This window comes from Aythya fuligula, chromosome 4, assembly GCF_009819795.1.
Source record: "Aythya fuligula isolate bAytFul2 chromosome 4, bAytFul2.pri, whole genome shotgun sequence".
Lineage (NCBI taxonomy): Eukaryota > Metazoa > Chordata > Aves > Anseriformes > Anatidae > Aythya > Aythya fuligula.
Genome location: NC_045562.1, coordinates 6,818,185 through 6,845,304, shown reverse-complemented (window position 1 = coordinate 6,845,304; position 27,120 = coordinate 6,818,185). Strand labels below are relative to the sequence as shown.

The window sequence follows — 27,120 nt, the reverse complement described above, 5'->3', positions numbered from 1 at the left end:
AGTGTATGTTAGCCAGATAATCAGATCTATGGAAGCAACAAATATGAAAGCAGATGAGAACCCTCTGAAGTATGTTATATACTGAATTTGCACCACTGTTGAAAAGAAGGCTGAAGAGATGGCAGAACGTAAGATGAACAGTGTTACATACATGTATTTCATCAACATTAAAAGGAATATCAAAATCTCTCTCTCAACTGATTTCCAAACTTTTAGGGAGTAACTTACTGCAGTCTTATCTGTCACCAAACAGCAATGTTTTGAGTATTTGCTCATGCTTCTTCCTCCCTGAATGTAACAGCAAAATCGAGGAAATCACTGGCAGGCCTAGAATTGGAATTGATTCATTTTATATGTACTGGACAAGCATTCTACTGAAGTTCATACAGACAAACCAGGTTTTAGAGAAATTAAAAAGCTTTCTTACCTACTAAACATTCCACTAGCAGGAGCAGCATTTTGATTTGTAACTAAACCACTAGCCTGAATATCAGGAATTGTTCCATCTCTAATCTGACCTATGATCTAAAAGCAGTTTATTGCAATGATGTTTGTCCCATTTTTCCTTTCTTAGGGAGATGATAAAAATCAAGTCTCCCTTGCAAATTTTTGGATTTAAGGTTTAAATGTTCCATGCCAACATCTTATTATAATAACCTGATGAACTAGGAATAATCAAATAACTTTAAAAAAGTTACTGAGCATTCATAGTTACTACAATACATACTTGGGACACATGAGTAGCATTTACACGCAGCTTATATCCAAGGAATCGACAAAAGAAAGAATTAAAGGAAAAAATATGGAGTGTGTGGACTCTTCTTCACAGAAACTCAGAGGGCATAAGGTGACTAATAAATGTTGTTCCATATAGCAAATAACATAGATTACTATAATTACGTATTAAAGATTATAACACATTTTAACTTAAGTATAATTTACTATTCCTGTATAGTTTCCCTTAAAAAATGCCTTTTTTTAATCAACAAGGCATTTAGAAAGTTATTTTTTCTAACATAATTAAAGATACGATTCAAATAAAACTTTATATAAATCATTTACCTTATAGAAAATATATTTTAATAGTGAAATAAAAAATAAAGGATTTGTCCCTTTTGACTGGCAAGAAATACATTATGTAATTGTATTTTCCTTCAAGTTGGAAAGCTTCCATAAAAAACAATGCAAATGAAAGTAATTGACTACAGAATAGTAACACTTCTTTCAAAACTTAGCAGTGAGTGAAATAGGATATATTTGCATGAATTTCCTTGCACACATCTTACAACAGCAGAGTAGCTAAATTGTTTATTTCAGAAGAATTCAAACATATAAGCATGACTTCAGAAAGTTCATATGCAACAGATTGCAATAAAAGTTTGTACATTTTATTAATGCTTAACTTTCACCCAACTGCACACAAGAAAACTATTGAAATTACAAAAAAAAAAAAAAAAAGTTTCCTGGAATGTTGATTTTAGCAGTTTTTCCTTTAAGTTCCACTTTGTACAACTAACAATACATCCTTTCAAAATTTTAACCCAAAATACTGACTTTTAAGAGGAATATCTGTGGAACTTGTATGTAAAACAAGATTGTTTTCATAGAATATAAAATACTTGAAAAATTTTAAAATACTCAATGTTTCTAAAACATTATGGAGTTGATAAATTGTCATAATTTTAACACAGGTTCCCTCTAATTAAAAAAAGTGGTTCTCAAAATAAATCAACAATTCCCTAGTGCACACATAAAGAGAAAAGATCAAAAGCAGTAACTGGTATCTTTCCTTCCAGTGTTAATTAGTAATTAAAAATCTTAGCTTCATTAGTACCTACTTTGAAATAGTTTTTTTTTTTTTTTTTTTGGATGGGGGAAGGGAATATTACACAGGCAAATCCTGCAACAGAAGTCATGAAAATTAACCAGCTTTGAAACTGCTTGCTTTCATCACAGTTTAAAAAGGATATGAGACTTCATTATTTTCTTTTAAATGAGAATCTTCCTTGAAGACCTCAGCTTTCATTTGGTCTGAGTTGCATGTACTTGCATGTACTGCCTACTTCTACTGGCCAAGTAACACCCTTTCTCTATAACAGTTCAGGTATGTCTGATGATTGTAAGTAGAAACACAAATATGAGAATCGGTTCCCTAGTAGAGTATAAAAGTCAACAGCTCCTAGTATTTGGATTAACTGAAAGTCCTAAAAGAATTTCCTGCATTTGGAATGGGGGAAGAAGACTTGTCAATGCTTCAAAACCAAGAAGATTGAATGAATGTCCCTTTATGGATTTCAAGTGTCTTCCATTCGTAGTTTATTTGATGCCTTCAATACCGATTCCATTTTCACTTCCATTATCACAGCTGAATATTTCCTGCGTACAAGGTAATCAACAGTATAGCAGCAAACCCCGTTAGTAAACCAGCGTTCTGAATAAGGAAGAATGTAAGATCCATCTTTCTTCCTGTCACTTTCTCTCTCAGCATATCATTCATCTCTGGGAACTGGAAAAAGGCATAATTTTAGGTAAGTATTGCCATCTTGTGGTAGCGTGTGTAACTTAGACCATTTAACAACAAACATCGCTGCTTTGAACTGAGTATTAGAACTAACAGCAGGTGAAGGCAGTCACAGAACAAATCTCCCTAGTTATCCTGAAAACTATTTCATCAAGAATGGAAAATTGAAATGGTGTTTTGATTTCCTCTGCTGCAATATCACCTTTTTGGCTCTCATGCAGATTTCCTCTTTTTAATTTGGGTCCAACTGTTGGTCTGTATGTTGCTAGGAGCAGCTGCCCTTGTATTGCTAAATATTGTGTTTCTTTCTTCACTAACACAGACAGAGAAATCCTCAATCAGGAAATGGAAGATTAGGATTCTTCCACTTTATTTATAAGCAAAAGAGGTGAAGCTGAAAACACAAACAGCCCCTCAGAAATAAGAAACCTGTTACAAACAGAAGGTCTGTTGGGCTGATGAGGTAGTGATAAAGCAAGGAAGAAAGAATAGGAATGTTGTGAAACTGGTAGCAATATACGCAATATTTTGTTAGGGTGTGATGAAGGGATTCTTCCTTCCATAACAGGTGTCATAATGGCACCATAATAGCAAAGGATGACTGTTCATTGCAGGAACAAAGATACTTCGTCTGAGAGCCAGTGGAGGTGGTGGCAGATGAGCACTGGTGATAAAAGTCTCCATTAGCATGGGGCAATTCAGGGTATGTGTTCGTGGCAGATAAAGTCAACTGTAGTTGACTTTGACAAACATAAGTAAGCTTTAAACTCTTCTGTTGTGGCGAGAGTAGTATAGTCAGCGTGCAACAAAGACTCTAAAGTTCAGTCTCAGTTTAGAAGCCTTCTGTTTGAATGACTCAGAAGCTTTATCTTTGATCTCATAAGACAAAAAGAACTGTCGAAGCCAATGCAATTCTTGAAGAACAGATTAAGGTAAATGGGAAGTGGCCAAACCTTCCCAGAAATCATTCCACAGCTCTGTGATCCTCTTGCACAAGAGGCAAAGACAACAACAAACCAGATTAGCTTCATGCCATACAGCAAGGCTCATGTGTGCTCACACACCTCAGCGTACACATTCTCACATACCCACAGCTTCATCACACGGTTATCTTACTGACACAGAGGCTGGACTGCACCAGGAGTTCAGGAGAAGAAGGGAGGAAAACAGAACAGCAAAAAGAAAAGGGAAAGGACATTCTAATTAATCCTACCTGCTTCTACAAGCAGACCAGAAAGTGGAAAGGCAAATCTCTGTACAGAGCACTTGCATACCCTATTTCAGACTTCTCAGGGGGAGAAAAGTTGAGACAGGTAGCTGATTCAATCGAAAAACCTAGAGAAAGAGATGCAGGAGAGGAGACAGATGGTGGAAGGGAGGGGAGAGAGAGAGTGCAGAACAAGAGATACAAAGAAAAGAATGTTACCTACTTTGATGGATTTAATTAGAACAATTTTACGATGAGCCACTCTAAATTTATGCCATGAGTTTTGCACATCATAGTTGAGTGCACTACTATTTATTATAAGAGAGTGAAAGCAAATGAACAGCATTAGCAATTAAGGTACTGCAAATTTGTAAAAGAAGCTATTTATATTGTTCATTTAACTCTAAGATTACTACTTATGAAATCCTACGTTATTATCTCAACTACATTAGCATTTAATGTAATAGTCCTTATAAGCATGTAAGAGTTCTTAAATGCATGTAGAACCAAACTGGGGGCTCAAATCTTTTCAAATTCAGGCCTCACTCTGGTTCTACACTCGGAATGGATTCTAATATGACAGGTGGAAACAGAATTATTTTTTTATTTTATTTTTATTTATTTATATATATATATATTATTTATTTATTTATTACAGATTTATCTGATCTTACAACACTGGAATTAAATATAATAAAGCTTTAAACTCTTGTAAATTCTCTTTCATTTTGAGATAAAACATCATTGTAAGGAATTTATAGAATATTGCTGACTGCCTGATGAAGCCAGATTAAATTCCCAACATCTAAACCTGATCTAGAATTTAGCACTATTTCTTTGCCTTATGTTTTCTAATATACTTTCAAAAACAAAACAAAAAAACTCAGTTTTGAATGAAGTTTAACAGATCACTTTTTTTTTTTTTTTTTTTTTTTTTTTTTTTTTTTAAAGTCTGGACAAAGAAACTGGGGCTGGTACTGTTTAATTTAAACAGTATTGGAGTTTAAGTCAGGGTTTTCACCTAAACAATTCCAAAATTATTGCTGAAGTTACATAACATATTCCATTCAACTCTTAAAGAATTTTTAGTTTAATTTTACTTATTTTTTCTGCTTTTCTTTTAGAAGATGATTTCTGAAAAGACAAATGATTCATTGTTGCAGGAAGCACGGCTGAAAGCACGACAGACACCAGTAGGGTCAGATCATGCTCCATTTTATTTTATTTATCAGGCCCGAATAGCCTGACTTTTATAGTGAACTTAACAGGGGCAGACAGTGTTTCACACAAGATTATTGGTCAAAAGCACTCAGACAAACAACTACAAGAAAACAACCCCACCTGCAAGAAAACAACCCCCTTGTGATTAGCAGTCACATAGACCTTGTCTTTGAAGCCAGCTGCTGGCAACAATATTTTTCTGAATTCCTCAATTGGGCGATGTGGGAACACTGTCATGGGAGCTTCTCATAGTTGCCCTGGTAGCTTGGTTTGCTCAGCTACAGCAAGCCATGGGATCTTTGCTGTTTCAAGAAATCCCTCAACAATACATTTAATAACAATAATGTGAAATGCTCTGCCACTTCTTAAAATGCTGAAACAAAGTATTTAAACACTTTTCACTCTTGAATGAAACCGGCCCAAACTCATGAAAAGCTTCTCTTTCTTTAAAACTCATTTTCAGCAATAATCTGACCAGCCCTACCAGGCTTTCACATTTAATGAATAAGCATAATTATTTGTGCACCTTCATTAAGGTTATAATTGATTACTTAACGTCTAATAATAAGATGTAGATGAATCTGGCAGGAGAGAGACAAAAATATTAAATTCTACCAGAGAAACTGTTACTGCAGTCTTTACTTTCTTGCAGAAAACTAAATAACTGAAAATGAAATTCGTTCTCACCATATCTGCCAGAGAGATATACAGGAACATTCCACCAGCTACTGCAAAGATGATGTTAGGAGCAAAGTTGTTGCCTACTAATATACCGAAAGCCATCCCAATATAACAGGAACACGCAGACAGAAAGTTGAAAAACAGAGCCTGCCGAGTACTCATTCCTGCACTAAGCAAGATGACAAAATCCCCTAAAAAGAGAGAAAAGAGAAAGAAAAAATTAAAATGAGAAAACCATCTTCAGCAAATGATATTATGATTTTTTTTTTTCAATGGAAGTCTAAAGAAAAAGACATTATTCGTATACAGCTTATATCCCACTGCTGGTTTTCCTCATGCAAGTAAATGATGAGTATTTCCCTCTAACAATAAGATAACTGAAACATTCTAAAGCAAGTAGGTGATGCACAACATAGCTAAGAGCTTGAGAACACAGGACTACCCACAGTGAGCAAAATTAAAAAAAAAAAAAAAAAAAAAAAAAGCACATACAAAAGTATGTATGAACAGGGCAATTAATACCTATCTAATATACATTCCTAGTTTCCATCCATCTGCACTCAGGAACTTCTTGGGCTAGATGTGTATTATGGTACTTGGTAACTTTTTGATGAGTGCTTTTTCTATTCATTTGTCTAAACTTCTTTTCAATCCATGCCAAGTTTCTGCAAGCACAACCTCCTACAGTAATTTTTGTCAAAAACAATGTGTTGAATTAAGTTCCTTACCCAGCTCATGAGGAAACTCTTCGCACAAGATGGCTATGGAGGTACTCAGCCCTTGTAAAGGAGACAAAGTGAAAGAAGCACCAATTGCCAAACCATCTATGAAATTGTGTACGGCATCACTCAGTGTTACCATCCAAGCAATGGTTCCAATCTTTGACAGTGGGTGCCCACGGAGACATTTACATAACTTGCTTTGGGTTACTTCCTCCTGGAAAAACAACACAATAAAGCAATTACATAAAACACTGAATAAAGAAGTCAATGAAACACAGTTCTGGCTTTAATCAAATGCTGAGTAAAAAATAAAGCACAATTACATTAAGAAAACAAATTGCTTGGTCCAAGAGGCAGAGGGCACAGGCAGCAGCAGCAAATATTTTGTTTCAACAACTGAAAAGTGAAGGGCCCAGTCACCTTCTGACTACAAAGCTTTAGCTGAATGCCCTTCAGCTGAGACCGAAAGCAATTCAGACCACAATGTCTGAATGTCTCTCTGGCAGTGTCTCTCCCAGATTACGAGACTGCCAAGGGTTGATAAGGCTCCTCACAGCCTCCTCAGCCACCTCTATTAAGCATGTACAGTGGAGAGGATTTGATCATTGTGATTGACAGCATCCGTACTTCCTACCTGAAACAGACCTGGATAAATTACACGATGCCTGTATGTACATCATGCTCGTAAAGACACAGCCACCACCACAGCAACAGACACCTACATGGGAATCCAGACATGCATCCAGGTAGTCCTCTAATTTTATTTCTTATTTTGAGCAGTGACAGTTAAGTCCAGCTAGTGAAATCAGTTTTTACCAAGTGCATGTTTAAGAACAGCAGTGGCTAGTTCTGACTGTGGGAGTTGAGAGCTCAGTGCACAACTGGAACTGGCTAATATCAAACTGCAATGCACAATCATGCCAAGGCTCTCAATAATTCCTACCAGACATGGAAGTAATTTATACATCTGGTGTCATGAAATAATGAGAAATTTGACGAAGATAAAAGGAACTGCCATTTCAGCTGGGAGTACAAACTAATTTCCACTATAAAAATCCTAATGTTCCATTCTGATAAATTTCTGTACACAGAGATATTGTGGTTAAATTATATTTGCAAGCATAATAGCATTGGAAAAAAAAATAAAAAAGGATTTGCATATAAGGCATTAACTAGTGTTTACTACCAGAATACATAAATAGTAATATATATCTGTTTACTCAGACATATTTAAACACCTTTCTTCTTGTAAGAGAAGGATGTAGAGGAATACCTCTTTCCTTTCTATCAATGGGTCAAAAAGATAATTCCAAGAATTTTTTCCAAGGAACATTAGAAATGGTTTTAACTTTATCATATCAAATGTAAGTACTACCAGACAAGTGAAGTTTGAACTTTAAGGAAATATAACGATTAATAAGTGGTCACAAAATCTTTAATGACAGAGCAACGAGATCCGTCTCATGCTTTGCTCACCAGACTCTTATCTGACATAACATATACGTGTATGTTGGAGCTGCCTTGGAACAGGACAAAAGTTCAGATTAGGGATTTCCCAGTCTGAAGTCTACTACATTACTTGGAATCTGTAGCTAGTAAGTCCATGGTTAAGTAGTGGCACAATGAAGATTAAGTAAGAAGATGATATTTATTGAGTAAGAAGATGATATTGAGTAAGAAGAAGAAGAGTATCTGTTGAACTCATCAAGATCAGAACTGACCAGGCTAGGTTTGGGTTATCTATGGTTTTGGTTGTTGGTTTGTTGTGTTGTTTTTGTTTGTAAGTAACTGCAATTAAATAAGGAAAACAGTATTGACTTACTTCTAAAACTACTTCCTTGATACAGTATTTCAAACTTCAGAGAAAATTGTAGCTTAAAAACTAGGAATCAGATTCTGAGAGGCTTCTATTATATGTATACACATCTAACAGCCATTTACTGTGTAGCTTTAAGGTATAATAAATAATTCTTGCCTGTAATCTACCTTAGATAATGTCGCAACTTCTTTTGGAAACCATATGAAGTACAAGGACATTGCTTGTCTGCGTTCACGTCCTGAACTTTACTAGATCATATGCCCAATGAATGTCATATGCCCATGAATATCATTGGGCATATGATCTATAGTCATAGACAAATGACTAATACATATTCTTAATGCTCAAGATAAGGCAGACTACTGATAAATTTACCTTATAAAAATATATAGAATTCTGAAGCAAAAATTATCAATCCCTGGCTCTACTGGACTGTTTCCTCTTTGTCATGATACTGTACTGGGTCTGGCTGGAATAAGACATTGTGCTCTGCACTTGAAGCTAGAACAGCCCTGATAGCACACCAATGTTTCATCTATTGCTGAGCAGTGTTGGCACAGCATCAAGACTTTCTCCAACCCCCCCTGAAGTCAGTAGGTGGGGAGGGGACACCACCAGGCAGCTGACCTAAACTGACCAAAGGGATGTTCCACACCCTATGGTGTTACACTCGTCAATAAAAGCTCAGAAAGGGAAAGTAGAAAGGGTGGGCTCTCATTATGAAAATGTCCGTGCTCCCAAAAAACTGCAACATGTACAGAGGCCTGCTCCCCAAGATGTGGGTGAACATCACCTGCTAATGGGAAGCAGAAAATAATTGTTTTCTGTCTTTGCTTCCATGTAGCTTTTTTTTTTTCCTCCCCCCTCTTTCTTTTCCCTTTAATTAAATTATCCTTATCTCAACTTGTAAGCCTTTTTTTCCCATCCTTTGAGGAGAGGGAGTGCGAGAGTGACGTGGTGTTCAGTTGGCCATCAGTGTGAAGCCACCACAGGTACTTCAGGAGATGTTACAGGAGAGATGCCAGCTAAGGAGCTCTGGAACACTCAACTGGTCTATCAGGTCAGATTTTTATTAATTACTACTGCGGTATTATTTGCATCACCACAATTGATGGTAAAACAAAAGATAACCTTGGTATTTTTGCTCTTCTGAATATATTTTTTCTTTAAAAGCAATGGCTTCTCCTTTGTTCCCAAATGTAAGAGAAATGATAGAGAGACTTCTCTTATTTCATCTTATTTCATTACCTCAGGGTACCGTTGCTCTTTCTAATCCATCTGTGACTCCCTCAGACAAGAACAAGAACCCCAATCTGTTAAATGCTTGCAGAAAATAAAGAGTTTATATTCTGCACATCAGTGGAAAACCCAATAGGAGTCAGGACAGAGCAACTCCACCCTGTTGATAACATTTTCCTTCATACAGGCAAAAGAGTAAGCACTGGAATGAAAAAGTTTTGCTCTTGAAAAAAAAAAAAAGATAAAAGGTGCCTTTTGGTGTTCCCTAACAACTCCAACATTGTGTGCTTGAGACTACAGGCATTTTCCGCAATTTGTCTCTGAAGTAACTTTTCTTAAAAGTTACTGTTGTCAAGCTGTTTCATTTCAATGCGTAGTAGGTACAAATTCTGGGGCAGCACAAAAGAGGTTTCCAAGGTTGCAGTTACTGCTGCAAGTGAAATTTAAAAGTATGCAACTAATTAAACATTTACATTCACTCTGGCAGGCATTAAAAGAGAAAAGAAGGTTGCATCTCCATGGTTGAAAACAGCTACCACACTCTTGCACAGACTCCAGCCACCACCCTACAGGATGCTTTCTGTCTTCACTGTTGTTGCCCTCTTTACTGAGCTTTAAATTACGAGGACATGTTAAGATTCTATGCATATCTTGACTTACCCCACGTGGATCCCCCATAAATATCAAATGTGTGTAAAACTTAATTCATACCTACCCTCTTAGTAGTACCCTAGCTCCTCCCTGATGACTCTGAAGGGTACGCTGGCCCCTTTAAAACTGCCTGAAGGAGGAAAAAAATGTAATGACAGCTTTCTTTGCTACCTCCCATATCAACAGTGGGTTATCTGCCACCCTGGGATTTATCCTACAGCCATCTCCCTTCCAGCCAATCTTGACTCCAGAGTGAATTTTACTGTGCTACAGTCAGAAGATTTTAATAAAATGTATTCTCTTTCTAGCTCTGGAGAAATGGAAAGCAAGAAAGAATAGAAAGCATGAATTTTCATAAATGCAATACCTGCAGAGGAAGAACCTTTGTAAAACTTAAAGTCAAGACTGCACGCAAAAGGAAATATATGAGTATTCTACAAAGGATCTTGAAATGACCTACAATAATTTATGATCGTGAGCACTACAAGCAACCTAGTTGCTATAAATAAATACTAGATAGCCACACTTTATTATTATAATATATGTGATATGATTTTGTTATCTTTACGTTACATGTAAGGACACGACTGGCCAAAATGCAATAACGGAACAAGTCCAGATAAAACTTCTGGTAAACAGGGCAGAAATATAATACTGTGCTACTAGAAAGGACCGTCTCCACAGACAGTGGAGGTTTTGTATGTGTTCTAAATCTACAAAATACAGTTTATGGATACTCAAAATATGATTTTCCTTTCGGTGCCCACGCAGTTTTAGCTATCACCCCTGTTTCTCCTAATCTTTACAACACCTGCACTCCATAACATTTCTAAAGTAAGGAGAAGTACAATTTTGGTACTTTAAACTGTGGGTATCAAGTGTCCTGTGAGCCTGCAGGTTCAATGCAGAACTCCCATATTCTCTATTTGAGAATTAGGGCCTTTGTCCTGCTTCCTCTCCTGTTCCTCAACGCGCCCCCACAAACACCTTTCTGGGTGAAGAGTGCAGGTAGTAAAACAGAAATCTTTACTGCGAAAAATCTTCCTTAGCCATCAGATAATTATTGTTTTTCCACATTGTTTTTAAATAAGGGACAGGGAAAAGAGTAAAGAAGCACACCAACTTTTTCTTCCCATCTCGATTTTCTTTTCTGGCAGAAGGAGGTCGGATTTGTAGTAGAGCGATAAACACAAATACAGAGAACAAATTGGAAAGAAGACATTACTTCAACCAGGAGGAACAGCCACTGTCTCAACCTATTACTTCTGTAATTCCCACCATGTCCAAATACATTGGACTAGCACAACCAGTGATCACAATATACTGCTTACTGTATCAGTTTTATTCATTACTCATAGATTCAAAGGAACCACATTCTCCAACTTAAGGCTGGATGTAGTCAGGAGCACAATATGGATCATGTAACATTAAAACACACTATCACACACTTTAAACAAAACAGTAACGAGATCAAAATTAACAGATTAAATATTTATCTCTGTCCTACTCATCCCTACGCTGATAACTACTAGCTCTTATAATTGTTCAGCAATCGAATCCAGCATTCAGATTTTGTAAGCTTGCCCAAAAGTAACACATCTTTTCATAGGGCTCAAGCAAGTTATAAGCTAAAAATTTACAAAAACTTGACAAAAGTAATAAAAATTCATATGAACCCTTCCCCAGATATGCTTATATAATAGGCAGGAATAAAATAAACAAACAGACACAAGTTTCTTACCTGTGCTGAGACCACACTGATGCTGTCAAAACCAAGATTTCCATTGTTCTCTATGACGGCTGAGTTTGCATAACAGGTCACCCCGTTGCTGGATGACGGTGGTTTGTGTGGGTTAGCCTTATCCTGACATTGATTCTGTTCACCATGTCCTAAGTCGTTATGGCCAGTCTAGGTGACAAATTCACAAACAAGTAGCTCATTAAAACAAAAGCAAAATAAATAAATAAATAAATAAAAATAAGAAATACAGACCAAAAAGGAAAACGCAGGGAGCATATTCATGCTGCATTTCTTTCAACACCAAGTGAATGTTTAAATAGCAATCAACATTTTAATACTTAAGTTTTTAAATGAACTCCAAAGTTATCAAAGTTCCCCTCCTATCTAAGCATCTCTTCTTTCCAGCTAATTAGAATTGTTGGAATTTACCATTTTTATACCTTCCTATAAAACAGTTGAATCTTCACAACCTTCAATATGAGGACCAGCTTGGAAAAGTCCAGCTAAGTGAGATAAGAGTAAGAACACTGGACAGTTTTCTTGGCAAGACAAGAGTAGAGAGTTCCAGAAAGTCTGAGAGGCCTTTGTCTGAGACAAATTCAGTCTCACTCATGTGAGCACACAGCAAGGAAGTCCTCAGATGTATGGGCCCTGGTTTAAGCAGAGCTGATTAACCATATTGCACAATATGGATAATTAAAGGGTCTCTAAAGCAGGTCTGTGTAGCAGAGCATGGGGAAACAAAGAGCCAGTTACTGCAGGTGAGATTCAGGCACTGTCAGTGCTGGTAAATTACACTTCACAGATGAATAAGAAGATAACACGTCACATCAATTTCTCCTGTCCAAATAGGAGCTTCAGAGGCAGACTCCCATTCTCTTCAGCTTTTACTTATTTCCACTTTTTGCTGATGTGTTTAGCTAGCACAGGGAAGATTTGGCCCTTGAGAGCAGCTAGAGCATATGCCAGTGACAGCAGACCACACTCACATCTGGATTCTATTCCCAGCTCTGCCTGTGACTCCCTCAAAAAAGTGAACTTGCTTTCCCTCTCCATATGGATTTTAAACAGATGTATCAGAACACTTGGTAAGGCTGAAATCCTCAGAAAAAAAAATATATACTATCAAGAATCTCATAAAATGTATCAGGTACTTTAAGGTAAGGCTTGCAGTTAGTGACACCTTTCATTACCTGGTTATAGATCTTCAATATCACTTTCAGAATCCTTTCCACAAAGAAGAGAATATAGAATCCACCAAACACAGCAACGGCTTTCTCGATATAGTTATCTACTTTGGGGTCAAATCCAAACGCCTAACATTGAAGACAAAAGCAATGTGAATTAGTCTGTAATCTTAGTACATTTCCATAAAAACAAATTCCCTGACCACACACAAATACTCCTCAAAAGTACGGACCGTCTACCAGCCAGGAGTTTCAATGAGGCTGAAGTTATGAGAGATCCTGACCCTGACACATTTATTTCTTTTTTTTAACTTAGATTAAATGTCAGCAGTGTTTTAATACAGTACAATTTTACATGCAGAACATAGTAATTATTGCAAGGCGAGGAAGTCTAAACTGTAGCCCATTAAAACCTCACTAGAATTTTACCCCATGTGTTCCTCTTTCTGTCTAAAGGCAAAATAGCCCTTAGCCTTTCCCATGTCGCAGCTATACGCAGAACTTGATGGCTCTGCTCACCCAGACAGAGGTGGCAGCCAGCGGCACTAGTGTACACCTACAATTCTTGGGGGATTACAACCCACACACTCACATCTCCACTGGAGCGAGCTTCTGGAATTAATACACTTTAGAAATGATTTTACAAAGCAAATAACAATTCCCATTGCTTACCTCTGGAATGAGTTGGAAAACTGCATTAGAAAAGAGAGTACCGATGGCCAAGCCCACAAAGTAGGTTAGAATCTTGGGGAAATATGACTTTTTTAAGAGAGGAGTTAAAATCAATCCCAGGAGTGATGCCAAGTTAATGATAGTCACAGCCAGGAACCCAAATCCCCAAACTGTGGATAAACAAACAGAAATATAAAATATTTTAGTATAAAATCCATTTAAGGCTGCTTTTGATTTTTCTAACATCTGAATTGGCATGGAATTGAGAAAAATACTTTTTTCCTTACTTGAAATTATACTCTACAAATATAAAACCTTAAATACGCACTGATATTTAAGACGTATACCCACAGAGGGGAAATATGCAGAAATACTGTTTGGGACCACATACGAGCCCGGTTTCAGTTTTTAATATCTCAGATAGTCTATCTGCTGTTAGTATAAATCATCTCTCTCTACAGTCGCTGAAAATTGAGAACTAAAGCTTAAGCCAATATTCAAGGTAGCTATAGCATAGGCTTATGACAAATCTTGTTGCTGGTCTCAGGGTTGCAGGTCCAATTGTCATTTACTCCTGAACAACTCCAAAATACAAAGTTCGCTGTCTTGGCTGTCCTATACCCAAAAATCCTTCCTGATAAAGGATGACTCCTTCAAATCATCTTGAGGTGGTAACTTTCTGTTCCTATCACCATGGGAACAGAAAATCTATCACCTATCACTCTTCCTACAGTTCAAAGTACTTCTGCTTTGTTGAAAACACTGCCCATCACTACTTATCACACATATGAGGTGGAAGATAGCTGACAGTTGAGGCTATTACAGTAGAGAAATGAAAACATACAAAAGAGAAGTTCTGGGTTCAAAAAGATGGGCACAAAGGAGGAATATTTTTGTTTATCTATTTATTTAAGAAGTGGCATATGCACCCAGTTTGGCCATAATTTAGCTTCTTTCACCATAAGCATTGTCTCAGATTTTCAGAGTTCAGACACCAGGATTTATATGGTAATATATCGTAAAATACCATAATTATTCTGGCATCTAAACTACAGGTTCTGAGAGTTTTGCTGTTGTTTTTTTACAAGTATCAAAAAGTTTTGCCTCTGTGCATGTCCACTGTTTTACCCAGTTACATCTCAAATCCCTGTGAGTACAAAAAAGCTTTAAAGGTTGCACTGAAAAAGCCTGCACCGCTGCCTCAAGTGAGGCCGCAGAATCACAAAGATATCCACATAGACAGGTTGTCTATAAAAATCCAACACAAATTAAAAGCAAAGCCAACACAATGTTGGATATATGAGAACAGTTTGGTTTAATCCAGAAAGCTGCATCCATCCAACAGCCTCATTATCAGGTTTGCCATATGTACACAGAGAAGTTACCGTAAATTCCTTTCTGCGTAGCAGAAAGGGATCAGATTGCAATCTGCAGCCCAACTTTCCCGTAACACGTTGTCAGCAAACACACTAAACCAGATTCATCACCTGCAACTTGGATTGCTGTGCTTTGTTTGCACAGGGACACATTTTCGTTTGTGACGAACTTTATATTGTGTCAAGAACAGGAAGAACAGAAAGCATTAGAAGCATTTAAGGCATTTGCAAGAGGTGTGCCAATGCCAACCAAAACATTCACTTGCCATTTCTGAGAGACAGAGAGAGGAGGAAAAACATACAACTAGATATGGTTAGATCCACTAAGCTACTCAGGAGCATAACTTCCATTACAATAAAAGATAACTACGCTTGTGAATGCATTTCTGAAATCAAGTCTACGGTAAACAAATGGGGTTCCAGTGTCATCATGAGTCACAGAGGCTGTTTGCAGTTTGGGATTACCATACAAGCAGGAGGCTCTCAGTTTAACATACAGGTAACTCCTACACATTTACCCTGTCCAAAATACACGTTTCAAATTGAGTTAAAATACATGTGTGTGTGTATGTATATATATATAAAATATGAAGTACTTAGTGCATATGCCCAAATTACCTTGCTGCAGACACAGGAAATCAGAACAAGTTTCAAAAATTTTGATTAAAAATCCCCACTACTACTTTCTACAACAAAAGACAAAGAGGATAAATTCGCAAATGGTACATATAAATCAGTGGGTGACAAGAATGATAGGAGAATGGAGCTTTAAAGCAAGCACAGAAAAACAGGTCATTGCCAAATGCCGACAGAAGTTCTCACAACAGCACTTGCTTTAACGTTCATACCGGCACTCTTTGTTCAGAACAGCAGCACGTACTGGGACACTTAACTTGCAGTACATGCTATAAATGATACACCTTTCATCATTTTGTATGCTTAATGCAGTGGAACATGTCCCAGTGTACTGAAGGACCTGTGTTTGCAAATAAATCCACTGGTATGTAGTACCCCCTTTTGTCACAACAGCAGCAACCAACAAAGCCCTTCTTCTTCCTAATTTACCAGAGATTAGTGAGGCCAGAAGGCAGATGCATTTTATTTTTGAAAATCTGGCCTAATCTGGATGGCTCAAAGTCTTTGGGATTTAGCATATTGATATTTTATTTTTTTATTCATTTACCCAAAGTGGAAGAGCAAGGAAGAATTAAAATACGTAATCAAACAACATCAGACGATGAAGGAATGAATTGTTCTCCATCCTAGGCCTTCCACAGATCCCACAGTGAACCTCAGTAGTATCAGGACTAGTTTAAACTAATAAATCTTTTGAAGGAATAAAATAAATCTAAGATTTTTCTTGTATGTTCTCCAGGAAAGTGCTGTTGACCTGAAGTGCAATTGTAAATAATAATGGTTAAAAAAATGATTACCCCAATTATACAGTTATGGGAATTGGTGCTGCAAGAAAAACACCACAAATAGAAAAGAAACAAACAAACTAATGAAAGTGATACAATTCCAAGATAACCAATGCTGCCAAAGTTGCTTCACTGCTGCATTATGGACTGTATTTCACAACACCATGTGTGCACTGCTCTCTTAAAATTGGGTTGATTCACTAGGGCTCCATCCCCAATAAGCTTTCCCTGAGTGCATCCACCCCCTCCCAGAGAGCTGGCTGGGCTGACTTCATGTTCCAGAGCCGAGCACTGCCACACAGCCTATGCAGAGGCTGATGGCATGGATGGCTTTTGCCAATGACCATTATGCTTTCTGTCTCTACAGCTCTGGCCCCACCAAAGAGACCACCAAGCTGCCAAAGCACGATAAATGCAAAAAATTAATGGCAGGAGAGCAAGTCCTCCTCAGGACACCATTGCTCAGTATAGTTCCTCACAAGAAGTGGGGACTACTGCTCTGGGCCTTCCTGAGACAAGCTCAGGCTCCTCCTGAGCCCTTTCCTGGAAAGGAAGAAACCAGGGTGTTAAAACCTTGCTGAAAAAGCCAAGCAGACCACACAGACTCTGTTTGCCTTGGACAAAAGAAATGCCACTGGGCATTTCCAGCTATTTCATGCCCCTTTATACTACACCCTATTACATTTCAGAGGGAAAAAAAGAAAGGGAAGGACATGAGTGTGCCCCTAAGGACAGCTAGGTTAGATATTCAATATACAACCCCAAGGAAAAAAGACATGCTATACACTGTCATTTAACTTTTACTCTGCTTCCACAACATTTTTTTATTATTATTATTGCAAGCAGCTGCCCCATAAAGCTCACTGTATTAAATTCTTCTTTATATCTTATCTGTTCATGTTTTGGAGAACAGGGACTTAACAGCACTTAAATGTGTGGGAGTCCCTGAGCAGAAAACTCACATCAGCCAAGCTGGAAACATGCTCTGAGGATTTTGCATCATGGGCAATAACTGAAATCAGCTGCTCCAAATGCTGCCACAATACTGATTCATTTGGTGATGGGGCAGGGGACAACACATAAATCAACAACAGCAGGATACATTTGCAGTAAAGCCTCCGTTTGGCACGGGACATTTCTGTGAATCTCCCTTCAAAACAGATACCTCTGTGTGTCACAGCCTCATATGTTTGGGGTTTAAAATACCCTAAGCATGGGCCTCGCAGATTTCTCATGCTGCAGCCAAGGGAGGGGCAGAGAAAAGACTGCCTTGCTTATCTGGCTACTGGACACTGCTTCTGAGCTGGCAGGATAAAAGAAAAATAGGAGGGGTGGTCTAACTAGCTTAGGCAATCAACTACAGAGCAAGCTTTCCACATCACCATACTTAAACACACACACACAAACACACAGAACAAAACCAAACCAAACAAACAAACAAAAAAAGATTCTACACTGTGGTGAAGGTATTGTAAATTTCTTGAAAATACGTGCCTTCATATAGTATAAACCATCCTGGTAAATTGATATGCCATGGTTGTGATTAATCAAATATAGTTTAAATTATCCACTGGCATAGGTAAGTTTTAGGAATGATGTGTAATTCTTAGTGACTACTGTCACTTACAACAATCAGGGTGTTATTAATTCTAAAATTTCAAGAGTTACAAAAAACACTGCAGTACCTTTGCTAATAATTACTACCACTGGGAATCTGCTCATCCAATATCCCAGTTTTTAACTTTAAGTCAGTTGAATCCCTGGGAATAATGACTTGACACCAAGTCAAATAAATAAATGATAAACAAATTTGATCTTTATCAATGGAACAAGTGACCTCATTATCCAGTTGATTCATCCCTGTCCTATATTGTCTATTGCACTGTACAGTTCTGTGCACAATAAATATAAAAATAATAATGAGAAAAATAGGAGGAAGGAAGATTAAGGTTACTCAGGCATGTGATGATGTTCCACGTAGAGGGAGCAGCACAGAAGACTGCAAGAAGGCAAGAGTGGGAGTTCAGAAAAATGTGAGTCTTTTCCTCAGAAAAAGAGCAGTCACTGGCCTCCTTGGTGTCCTGACATCCAATTGCAAATAATTCCACTTAAATACAGCCCCTTGCAAACCATCTGCACAAACTTTTCCTACTTCCACTTTCTCTCCTATTAACCAGCTATTAGTGAGAGCCCTTACGCCTCAGGGCACAAACTACTGTGCAAACAAAACAGGTCAGAAAGACATTTTCTCTAATGAACGAATCACTCGGTAACTATCTACTGGCCTTTCCCTAAAGCATTTTGAAAAGATCACGGTCAAGAGAGAGGATATTTGTTTATGTACCCTGGTGACCTGAAACACCCTCTTATGTTCCCACCTTATAACTATATCCCCCTAAACAAGGCATTCCTATTATGCATAGATAAATACTTACTATTTATCTCAGAAACCCCCACACTAATCACAGTATAAATGAAATAATATAACTGACCTTGTAAAGACTGTGGTTTAGTTGCATCCACAAAGTTTTCCTGATGATGACACGGGTGAAAAATTAGCTGTTGCAAAACAGCAGGACATATCGTAGGGAAGTCTGTATCTGATACACGACTGTTGTTCGGTATTCCATGCAAAGAAAATATTTCCTCCCCAGTCAAGCACTAGAACAAAAAGGGTTTTTTTGCCAACTTAATACAATAACATAAAACCAAAAAAACAAGTCACACACTAGGAAACACAAGATCTATAACGTGAAAATACTGTAACACATTTTCAAGGAGGTATACACACCGTTTGGACACTGCATGTGAAAACATGGTGATTGTTTAATGTGAAGCAAAAGTGATTTGAAGTATTTTAAGATAACTCACAAATCAATGAAACATGTTTTACATTGACATTTCCAAATCCCCCGCCCCATGAACCAGGACAGTCAAATATTTGGAAAAATAGCTTCAAAATAGTTAAAATTCCATGTAATTACAAAATAATTACATTTAAGAACAGACCAGATAAACTTAAAATCTTACTGTCAGAGTAGCATCAGAAAATGATTGTTAATTCCACAACTGCTTATTCATATGACTGCTTCTACTTCACAGCAATGCTTCATATTTCCTCAAACAAGCTGTTCATAAATTGTCCAAATGGAAGCAGTCAACATGTTTTCATTCATTTTACAGCAATAATTATTAGCAACAAGGATTATTTTGTAAGACCATCCTGAATTCCTGTGAGACACTCTTACTCTGGATCTTCACTTTGCCTTCAGCTCAGGGTCAGTACCTAATGGGTCAAGGACGAATGTACACAGCAGTGCTAAACCAGGCTGGGAACAGGGCTGGTTGCTCTCTTGGTTATTTTCAACCAAAAAGCCAAAATACTTGAACTATAAAATATCTTAAACTACATCTCCACAGAAAAATTGAATACTTTTATATGAAATGTTCCATACCACAGAGGTCTTTCATGTAACGCTTTCCATTTATTCGCATTCATGTTTTCCTATAATGATCAATAAGCAAATACTGTTCTTTCTTGGCTGCACACAAAAGTGGTTTGGCTTGCTGATGTACAACACAAACCAGGGATGAGTCTCAAGAAAAGAAGAAAAGCTTTTAGGATACAGCGTTCACTGTAGTGAGTCATAGTGTGAATGCAGGAGTAGAGCACTGGAAGCCTTAACAAATTGTAAACAAATGATCACTCCCTGGTCTTTTCAGTTTTACCTTCAGATTCCATAGCACTCCTCCAATAATTCAGGATTATTATTTATAAAGCACATTCCTTCTAGAGATAAGACGAAGCAACTGCATGTCATTTATTTCAGAGCTGCCTCTGTTTCCACTATTAAATGTTACTGTCCACAAGGTGAAAGGCATGCACATACCATTTTAACTTGACTATTTCTCATTTAGCCTGGAGGAAAAGAGCATTCAGGCCAATACAAGTGGCTTCAGCCAAATTAAGTCCAGAATGTTCCTACCCTTCTTCTTGAATGACCCAGTCTAGGAGAGCGCTCACATACACACCTGAACTTAAACAAATGTCTAAATTTTGTTGAGACCACGAGACCTTGAAGACCGAAATATATACTGACAAGTTTTCCTGAACTGAGATTTACAAGCAGTGTGGATATAGAATCACCCTTCAGTGTCAACACTGATGTCAAAGCCTCAATATATCTTTAAAAAATATATTTATCTAAAATAAATGTAGCTTGATAGCAACAATTTCTGTTTTTGTTTTAAAGCACGTTGACCCATTTAATCTCAATGGAAGCAGTGCACAGAGAAATCATCACTGAAGAGAGTTTCTAACAGCCCAAGACATGAACTTCTGGAGTTTTTCTAAACTGGTTCTGTGTCTCATCATTTTACTGTTAACTCTGCATTATGAAATAATGTAAAATATGTGGCTAATATTTCCAGTATGAAACAAAAAGAGAGGATAGTTGTGGTCTATAGGAATAGTTCCTATACCGTGCTTCTTGTATTACTGGCTCACAGCCATTTCTAACGGTCTGCAGTGAAAAGCTGATAGAAAAACAAGCCAGTATGCACTGAGATTCGTAACATGGCTATCTCTAAGAGAATTGATCTTTAACATCTCTTTCCTAGAAATATAGAATGGATGACAAGTAATTTAAAATACTAACAAAATAATATTAGTTTACAAAAATACAAACCACGTTGTAGGTTGAAAAAAAGAACAGATTATGGAGTGAAAATATTATTCAGGCACAGCATGAATTAGAAAACTCGAGACTTACAACGTTGGCTATATACAAACAAATATGTAAGAAATACCACCAGACAAGAGAGCTTTTATATGAGGACAAGGAACAGCATTTTGTTTAATTACTATTATTATTTAGATCGGGGACAAACCCAGAGGATAGCAATTCCTGAAAATGATTCATTGTTATAAGTCACCTCATCCTCTCAGCAACACCTACACGCATCCTTGTGCTGAAAAGCAAGCTTGTGTGAGTTCCCTGGCACAATTAAGGGATTAATTAAAAGATTCAATCTATTAGAAGCCTTGGATTGGAACAACTCATGTTTGCACACTGCAAAACTCTGTACTTATCTTTGCAGGATAAATATGTTAAGACAAGCACACTGCTGTAAAAACACAAGCTATTTATTTTGTAAGACTGACAGATAACCTCAGCCAAAAGATAATCTAGCCTCATGGAACAGGGGACTGAGAATGATGTCCTGGCTCATTAAGTCTACCATCCCATCCGTTCCTTGCTATTTAGTAAGCCTTGTCACACTGCTTATGGTGAAGGGACTGGCCCTGGCCACAACCTGACTGTTACCCAGTGTTGAACTCACATCTTCAAAGAAGATATAACTGATCATGCCTCTGAACTGTTAAAAAATAATTATAATAATAAATAAATGCTTTTATCACAATTAAAGAGGACTTCAATCACTACAATTTGCAGCATTGCAACGTATTCAGACAAAAAAAAACAAAACAAAACAAAACATAAAATCGGTTACTCAATTAAATGTTTACTTTTCTCATGGTAAGCTGCTGCCAAAAATGGTTGGCCAATATGGGATTTTCTTTTAAGATTGTAAATGACATAAAGTGATGCCCAACTATCTCGATTCTCTTCACACCAGTATCACATATCTACATAAATGAAAAGCATATGCAAAGCTCACCACATTCTTTCCAGGAGAGGATGGGATAACTTGCTCAGACAAAAATAATGCAAGGAGACCTCTAACAAGAAAATTAATAACAAATGCTATGGGATCAACATTTCATTTCATTCCCTTTTCTGACCTTGTACCACATTCTTATCTTTGCTCTACCTGTTTTATCTGTAGCATTGCACGCGTGAAGCACTGAGATGCCAACAGCAACCTGTCACTGTGGTTTCTAGATGTTGCCAGATTAAATCTTATCCTAGCCTGCACCAGAGCTGAGCAGTGGGTCACACAGTAACAACAGCAAAGAAGGAATGCCATGAATATCTATCTACCTTTTTTTTCTATTATTTTTTTGACTTAGCCTGAGCCTGGATGAGGCAAAATGAAGACAAATTAATGTCTTCCCCAAATTACTTTTAACAAATCAAAGCATTTAATGCTGATTCAGTGATACTTTTTTTTTTTTTCTTTTTTTTTTTTATCACTTATCCAGGTGTGAACTGGGTGCTAGGAGACAACCATGCATTCAATAACCAGCACTTTATGAGAAAGAGTCCAACCACGTGTAGCTGCCCGAGTGCCTTTGCGCGCTTTAGGGATGTCACACACACCCCCCAACATGTTTAAGGCAGCCTGATGTGGGGAGCTGAAAAACGTCCATAAATGCTGAAAGTCACTGAAGATATTGTAGCAATAAGACACTTTGGGGGTAGAACAGAAAAGCCTATTTATCTTCTCACTGACCTGGCAATGTCAGCTCATGGTGCTGGATCAAGACCATAAGCCACACACTGTCAGGCCATTCATCCTTCTTCTAAGGAGCACTAGTGAACGAGTGAAATGCTACCAAAACAAACAAACAAAATAAAAATCAAAGCAGATACTAACCTAGTTCTAGCTTATCCAAACCACCAAAGTTACTGTTTCGACTCATCGTGACGTGAAAACGTGTGATAGCTGACCACTAAGATTTTCACTTTGTTTTGTCCAAATGTTTGATATAAAAAACAAAATATGTTACATTAAGACAGTATTCAGACATAACATAAAGGCTCAGCATAAATATAGTTTTAGAAAAGTCAAAGAAGGAAATTGGAGTACGATTTTAGCACCTTCTGACTACCCCAAAGCATAAAATAAAGGCAACATTAACAGGCGTTCTTTCCAACGCCCACTTACTTTCCCTGTATTTTTTGACTAAAACTTCTGGGCACGTAGTTAAAACCTCCAGCATACACATGTATTAATATCATACCACAATGAACCTGATGACAGAAGATCAAATATAGCTTTGTTTTTACATCTTGCTAATAATGTAGAACAGCGAGTAAACATGCCATCATCTGTTACATAGAAATTGTTAGTAGTTCTATACCTATCCGTAGGACTAAAATGTGTTGGAATTCCACAGTAAAGTGTGAAAAAACTGCAGTGACCATTACTTGAGTTTCCTCAGTTACTATTATTTCTCTGAAAGGAAGTCTAAGCTTATACAGTAAGGAAAGGTGATAACAGAGAAAGGGAAAAAAAAAAAAAGTGAAGAACAAAGAAAATGCAAACACAAAACAGAGAATTACAAAAGAAGCTCAATGAAATTAAAAAAAAAAAAAAAAAAAAAAAAAACAAACTAAAACATAAGGAAATGCAGACAGATCAGTCAAAAATTCTAAAATTCAAAAATACTGTTGGTTATTTTTTGTCCTGTAAGACACACATACATGCCTTCATGGACATCATACAATTTAAGTTACCATAAATGCCTGTAAAATTTTACACAAGTATATGGTCAAACACCATCATCAACAAATTAAAGCATTTTTTCTTCTGCCTTATCTTTTCAAGTCAACCTCGATATCAAAGGAAAACAGAAATCAGACATCCCTCTTCTTCTGACTCACGCATCCAAACTTTCAATTTTTAAGAAAATGGATCAGCTTCTGGTGGACCTTTGGAGATAAATAAGGTTACTGAAATTTTTATCTGAGTGAAACACTTACACTAAAGACCAGTGCTGGGACAACACTAACTGAGACTGTTCCTTCCTTCTGGTTTTTGAAGGACGCTATCACCTGTTCCTTACAGATCAGCTCTGCACTAAAAACGACTTCAGGCTTGGATGAGGGACTCTTGATAGAGCAGGGACGTGTTATCTTCACTGGAAGAAAGGGCCTGGAGTCATCCCACTAGCCCTGGACACTGAAGTTAGGAACTGAAAGTCTGAGATAAACCTTGTTTCCTCCTACAGTCATATATCTGTGCAGCCTCAATGGATGATCCAGCCTACCTGAAAAACACGAGGTATTTATTTTTCTCCATTGAGATTTAGTACAGTTCAGGCCTCCGATGCCTTACAACAAAGTTAGATTAGGCCACTTTACATCTTTCTTTCCATAACCAGTGGATCCTCTAAATTATGAGCTTGTAAGCGCAAAGCATGAGGCAGTGTTTGAAAACAGCCACTCGAGTTACTTAGTGTGAGTACGCATTAGCGTGCAGCACCTGCCCAAAGTCATTGATATACTTAACACCTACAAGGGATTGAGAGCCTGCAGGTTAAGAGCACTTGCTGAAATGGTACTCGATGATAGAGCAGCTGTAAAGTCAATTTCAAGACATACAAGTAATTCAACAAAAGATACATGTTTCAATATGGTACCCTAAATATCTTTCAAAAAGGACACAACTAAAACAGGCCTGTTAAAAAATAAAATGTTTCAGTTAAATTTCAAGTGTTTTATAAGGAATACGCATTGGCAGTAATTAAAATGAGGATTTTTCTTTTCCTCTGCAGCCTGAGTACGAGGGCTACGTGCTTTTGCAGAGGGAAAAGCTGAAGGACTCAGGAATCTGCTCATTTCTAAGCCCCTTTGAAGAAAGATTCTTTTCATAACCATATTCAACACTGCAAACTTGTATTTAGTGTGTGTGGCAGGAAATGTTTGTATATATATATTTTTTAAATACACTGTGTTGGAACAGTGTTCAGTTTGTGAAATCTGAAAGAGAAGCTGCGACTCTGGGAAATATTGCCACGCTTATACTGAATACCGCATTGATTTTGGTGGCATTAACTCCAAATTAAGCCCCTGGTCAGGGTACAGACATCAGAATCACGCTGTTTCTGAAACAAATAGAGTTTATCCAAGGTTTGTCTACATTACTGATGAAGAGCTACTGCTCCAAACGTTAAAATAAATAAATCCAAACGTTAAAATAAATAAATAAATAAGTGCAAAGCGCCTCGTGGTCCCTAGAAGCATGCCTCCTCTGTTTCTCGAGGAGCTGAACCAAACCAGAGCAGTCATCCCTGTTTTCCTTTCAATTACCACGGCTGACAGAACTTATGATAGGGAAATTTCCGCCAGCCTTAGGACTCCCATTCAGGGAAAGGAAGGCACTCTAAGACGCTCCGGAGATATGAAATGATGCAGTATTTAAAAGCAGCAATGAGGTCTGAGTATTCTTTGGAGACACTAGACAGAGCAAAACAGTTTCGTGAAAAAAATAAGCAGTATTCCGGTCAGATTTAGGCAGCGAGATAAATACTTTAAACAGCTTTTACTGGATGAATTGACGAAGAGACACAGAGATTTACTGGAGAGACACGAACAACTGTGGAAACTCCTCCACGCCCGCAGCGGCCAAGCCTCCGCTCCCAGGCGTCGCTTTCCCCGAAGATGTGCCCGGGCACCCTTCGGGGGGAAGCTCCGGCAGGGCGAGCAGGTCAACCCGCTGCCGCTACCTTCGCCCGGGGGCAGCGCGGACCTTGCCCCCGTCTCCTCGCTCCCCGCGAGCCGGCCCTCGGCGCTACCTGGTTGTGCTGCGGCTGGGGCAGCAGCTGGGACGGCGGCGGGGCGGTCTGGCGGCCGAGCAGGGCGGAGAGCTGGGCTGCCGACAGGCTCCCGTTGGTGCCGAAGGCGAGGATCACGTCGGCGGAGAAAGCGGCGGCGGCGGCGTTTGGGAGCATCTCCGGGGAGCGGGCGAGTGCGGCCGGGAGCGCGGCCCCTCCGGCCAGGGCTCGGCGGGGCGGGGGAGGCGGGCGGCCCCTCCCCGGGGGGCGGGCTCCGGCCCGGCCCCGTCGAGCACCTGCCGGGCCCCGCACGCCGCCCCTGAAAGGTCCCGGCCCCGTACAGTTTGACCCAGACGTGGGGGATTTCGGCTTTTTTTAATAAGCAAGCGGGGAGCTGCGTGACTGACCCCAGGCAGCAGCTCGCGCACCACCTCCCCCTCAGGAGGCAGCGCTGCAAGTTATTCCCCAGCTGCCCCCTACGCCATTTAACCTGTCTCCAAATCGATACCCGATATATATTTTAACGCAAGGTGATTTAAACATTCTTATTTAGACCTCTGTGGAACTATGCTGAAGGGGATGAGCCGAAGTGCTCCTCAGTCCCACATCTTCTGAAAGCAGAATTGACGCCGCGTGCCATGGGGTGTGGGTATCAGCGCCACACTGCAGGCACTGTCACTTCTTTGGATAAACTTCTTTGGAAGAACACAGAGCACTACAACCCCATAAGTTCTGCTACTGAAGGAACTAAACCCATCCTTAGAGCCTGAAGGGCTGAGGCACTTTTACGCTTCCCAGGTACTCGGTTGGTAGAGGCTTAAGCAGCCCCTAGCCCAACGTAGCCACCAGTTGTTCCCAGTGACTGACCCCATCACCCTAGTTCAACAGCGGTGCCTGAAGACACTCCACCCTCCCCCCCTATAAAATCTCTATTTACAGGGGCATTTTTGGTGTCTTCCAGAAAAAAACAATACAAGTTTTCTGCTGCTATTGACAGAACCACAACATACTTCTTCCAGTAGCAGAACTGGGGCCTCCTGTACTGAATATGCCTATTTCTAAACACAGCTCTGCTCGCAGTCGATTACTTGAAGGTATTCTGTGTATTTGAAGAGTTCCTTACTACCAGCAGATAAAGCGGAAACAACACCAACTGGCTAAAAAGAGCTAAATCAAAACAGGCTGCTGGTGCATCAAGA

The 27,120-nt window shown here is 38.5% G+C and overlaps 1 protein-coding gene across 1 annotated transcript; it reads right to left on the bottom strand.

Annotated features, from left to right (window-relative positions):
• Nucleotides 1–1,830: 1,830 nt before the first annotated feature.
• Nucleotides 1,831–26,098, bottom strand: SLC39A8 (solute carrier family 39 member 8). The gene is made up of 8 exons (XM_032186193.1): nt 25,943–26,098; nt 18,951–19,119; nt 13,662–13,831; nt 12,996–13,118; nt 11,803–11,970; nt 6,359–6,566; nt 5,637–5,821; nt 1,831–2,506 (listed from the first exon to the last, which is right to left on the bottom strand). Exons 1-8 carry the CDS (start codon nt 26,096–26,098, stop codon nt 2,360–2,362), a joined length of 1,326 nt encoding a protein of 441 aa, XP_032042084.1. The 3' UTR covers nt 1,831–2,359.
• Nucleotides 26,099–27,120: the final 1,022 nt, after the last annotated feature.

What these genes read in the sequence shown, in the direction of transcription:
- SLC39A8 (XM_032186193.1), bottom strand. Translation starts at nt 26,098, where the DNA reads ATGCTCCCAAACGCCGCCGCCGCCGCTTTCTCCGCCGACGTGATCCTC. An exon ending in CCCAGCCGCAGCACAACCAG is followed by an intron (nt 19,120 to 25,942) that starts GTAGCGCCGAGG and finishes TTTTTGTTCTAG; the next exon opens with TGCTTGACTGGGGAGGAAAT. An exon ending in TTTTCCAACTCATTCCAGAG is followed by an intron (nt 13,119 to 13,661) that starts GTAAGCAATGGG and finishes CTTCAATGTTAG; the next exon opens with GCGTTTGGATTTGACCCCAA.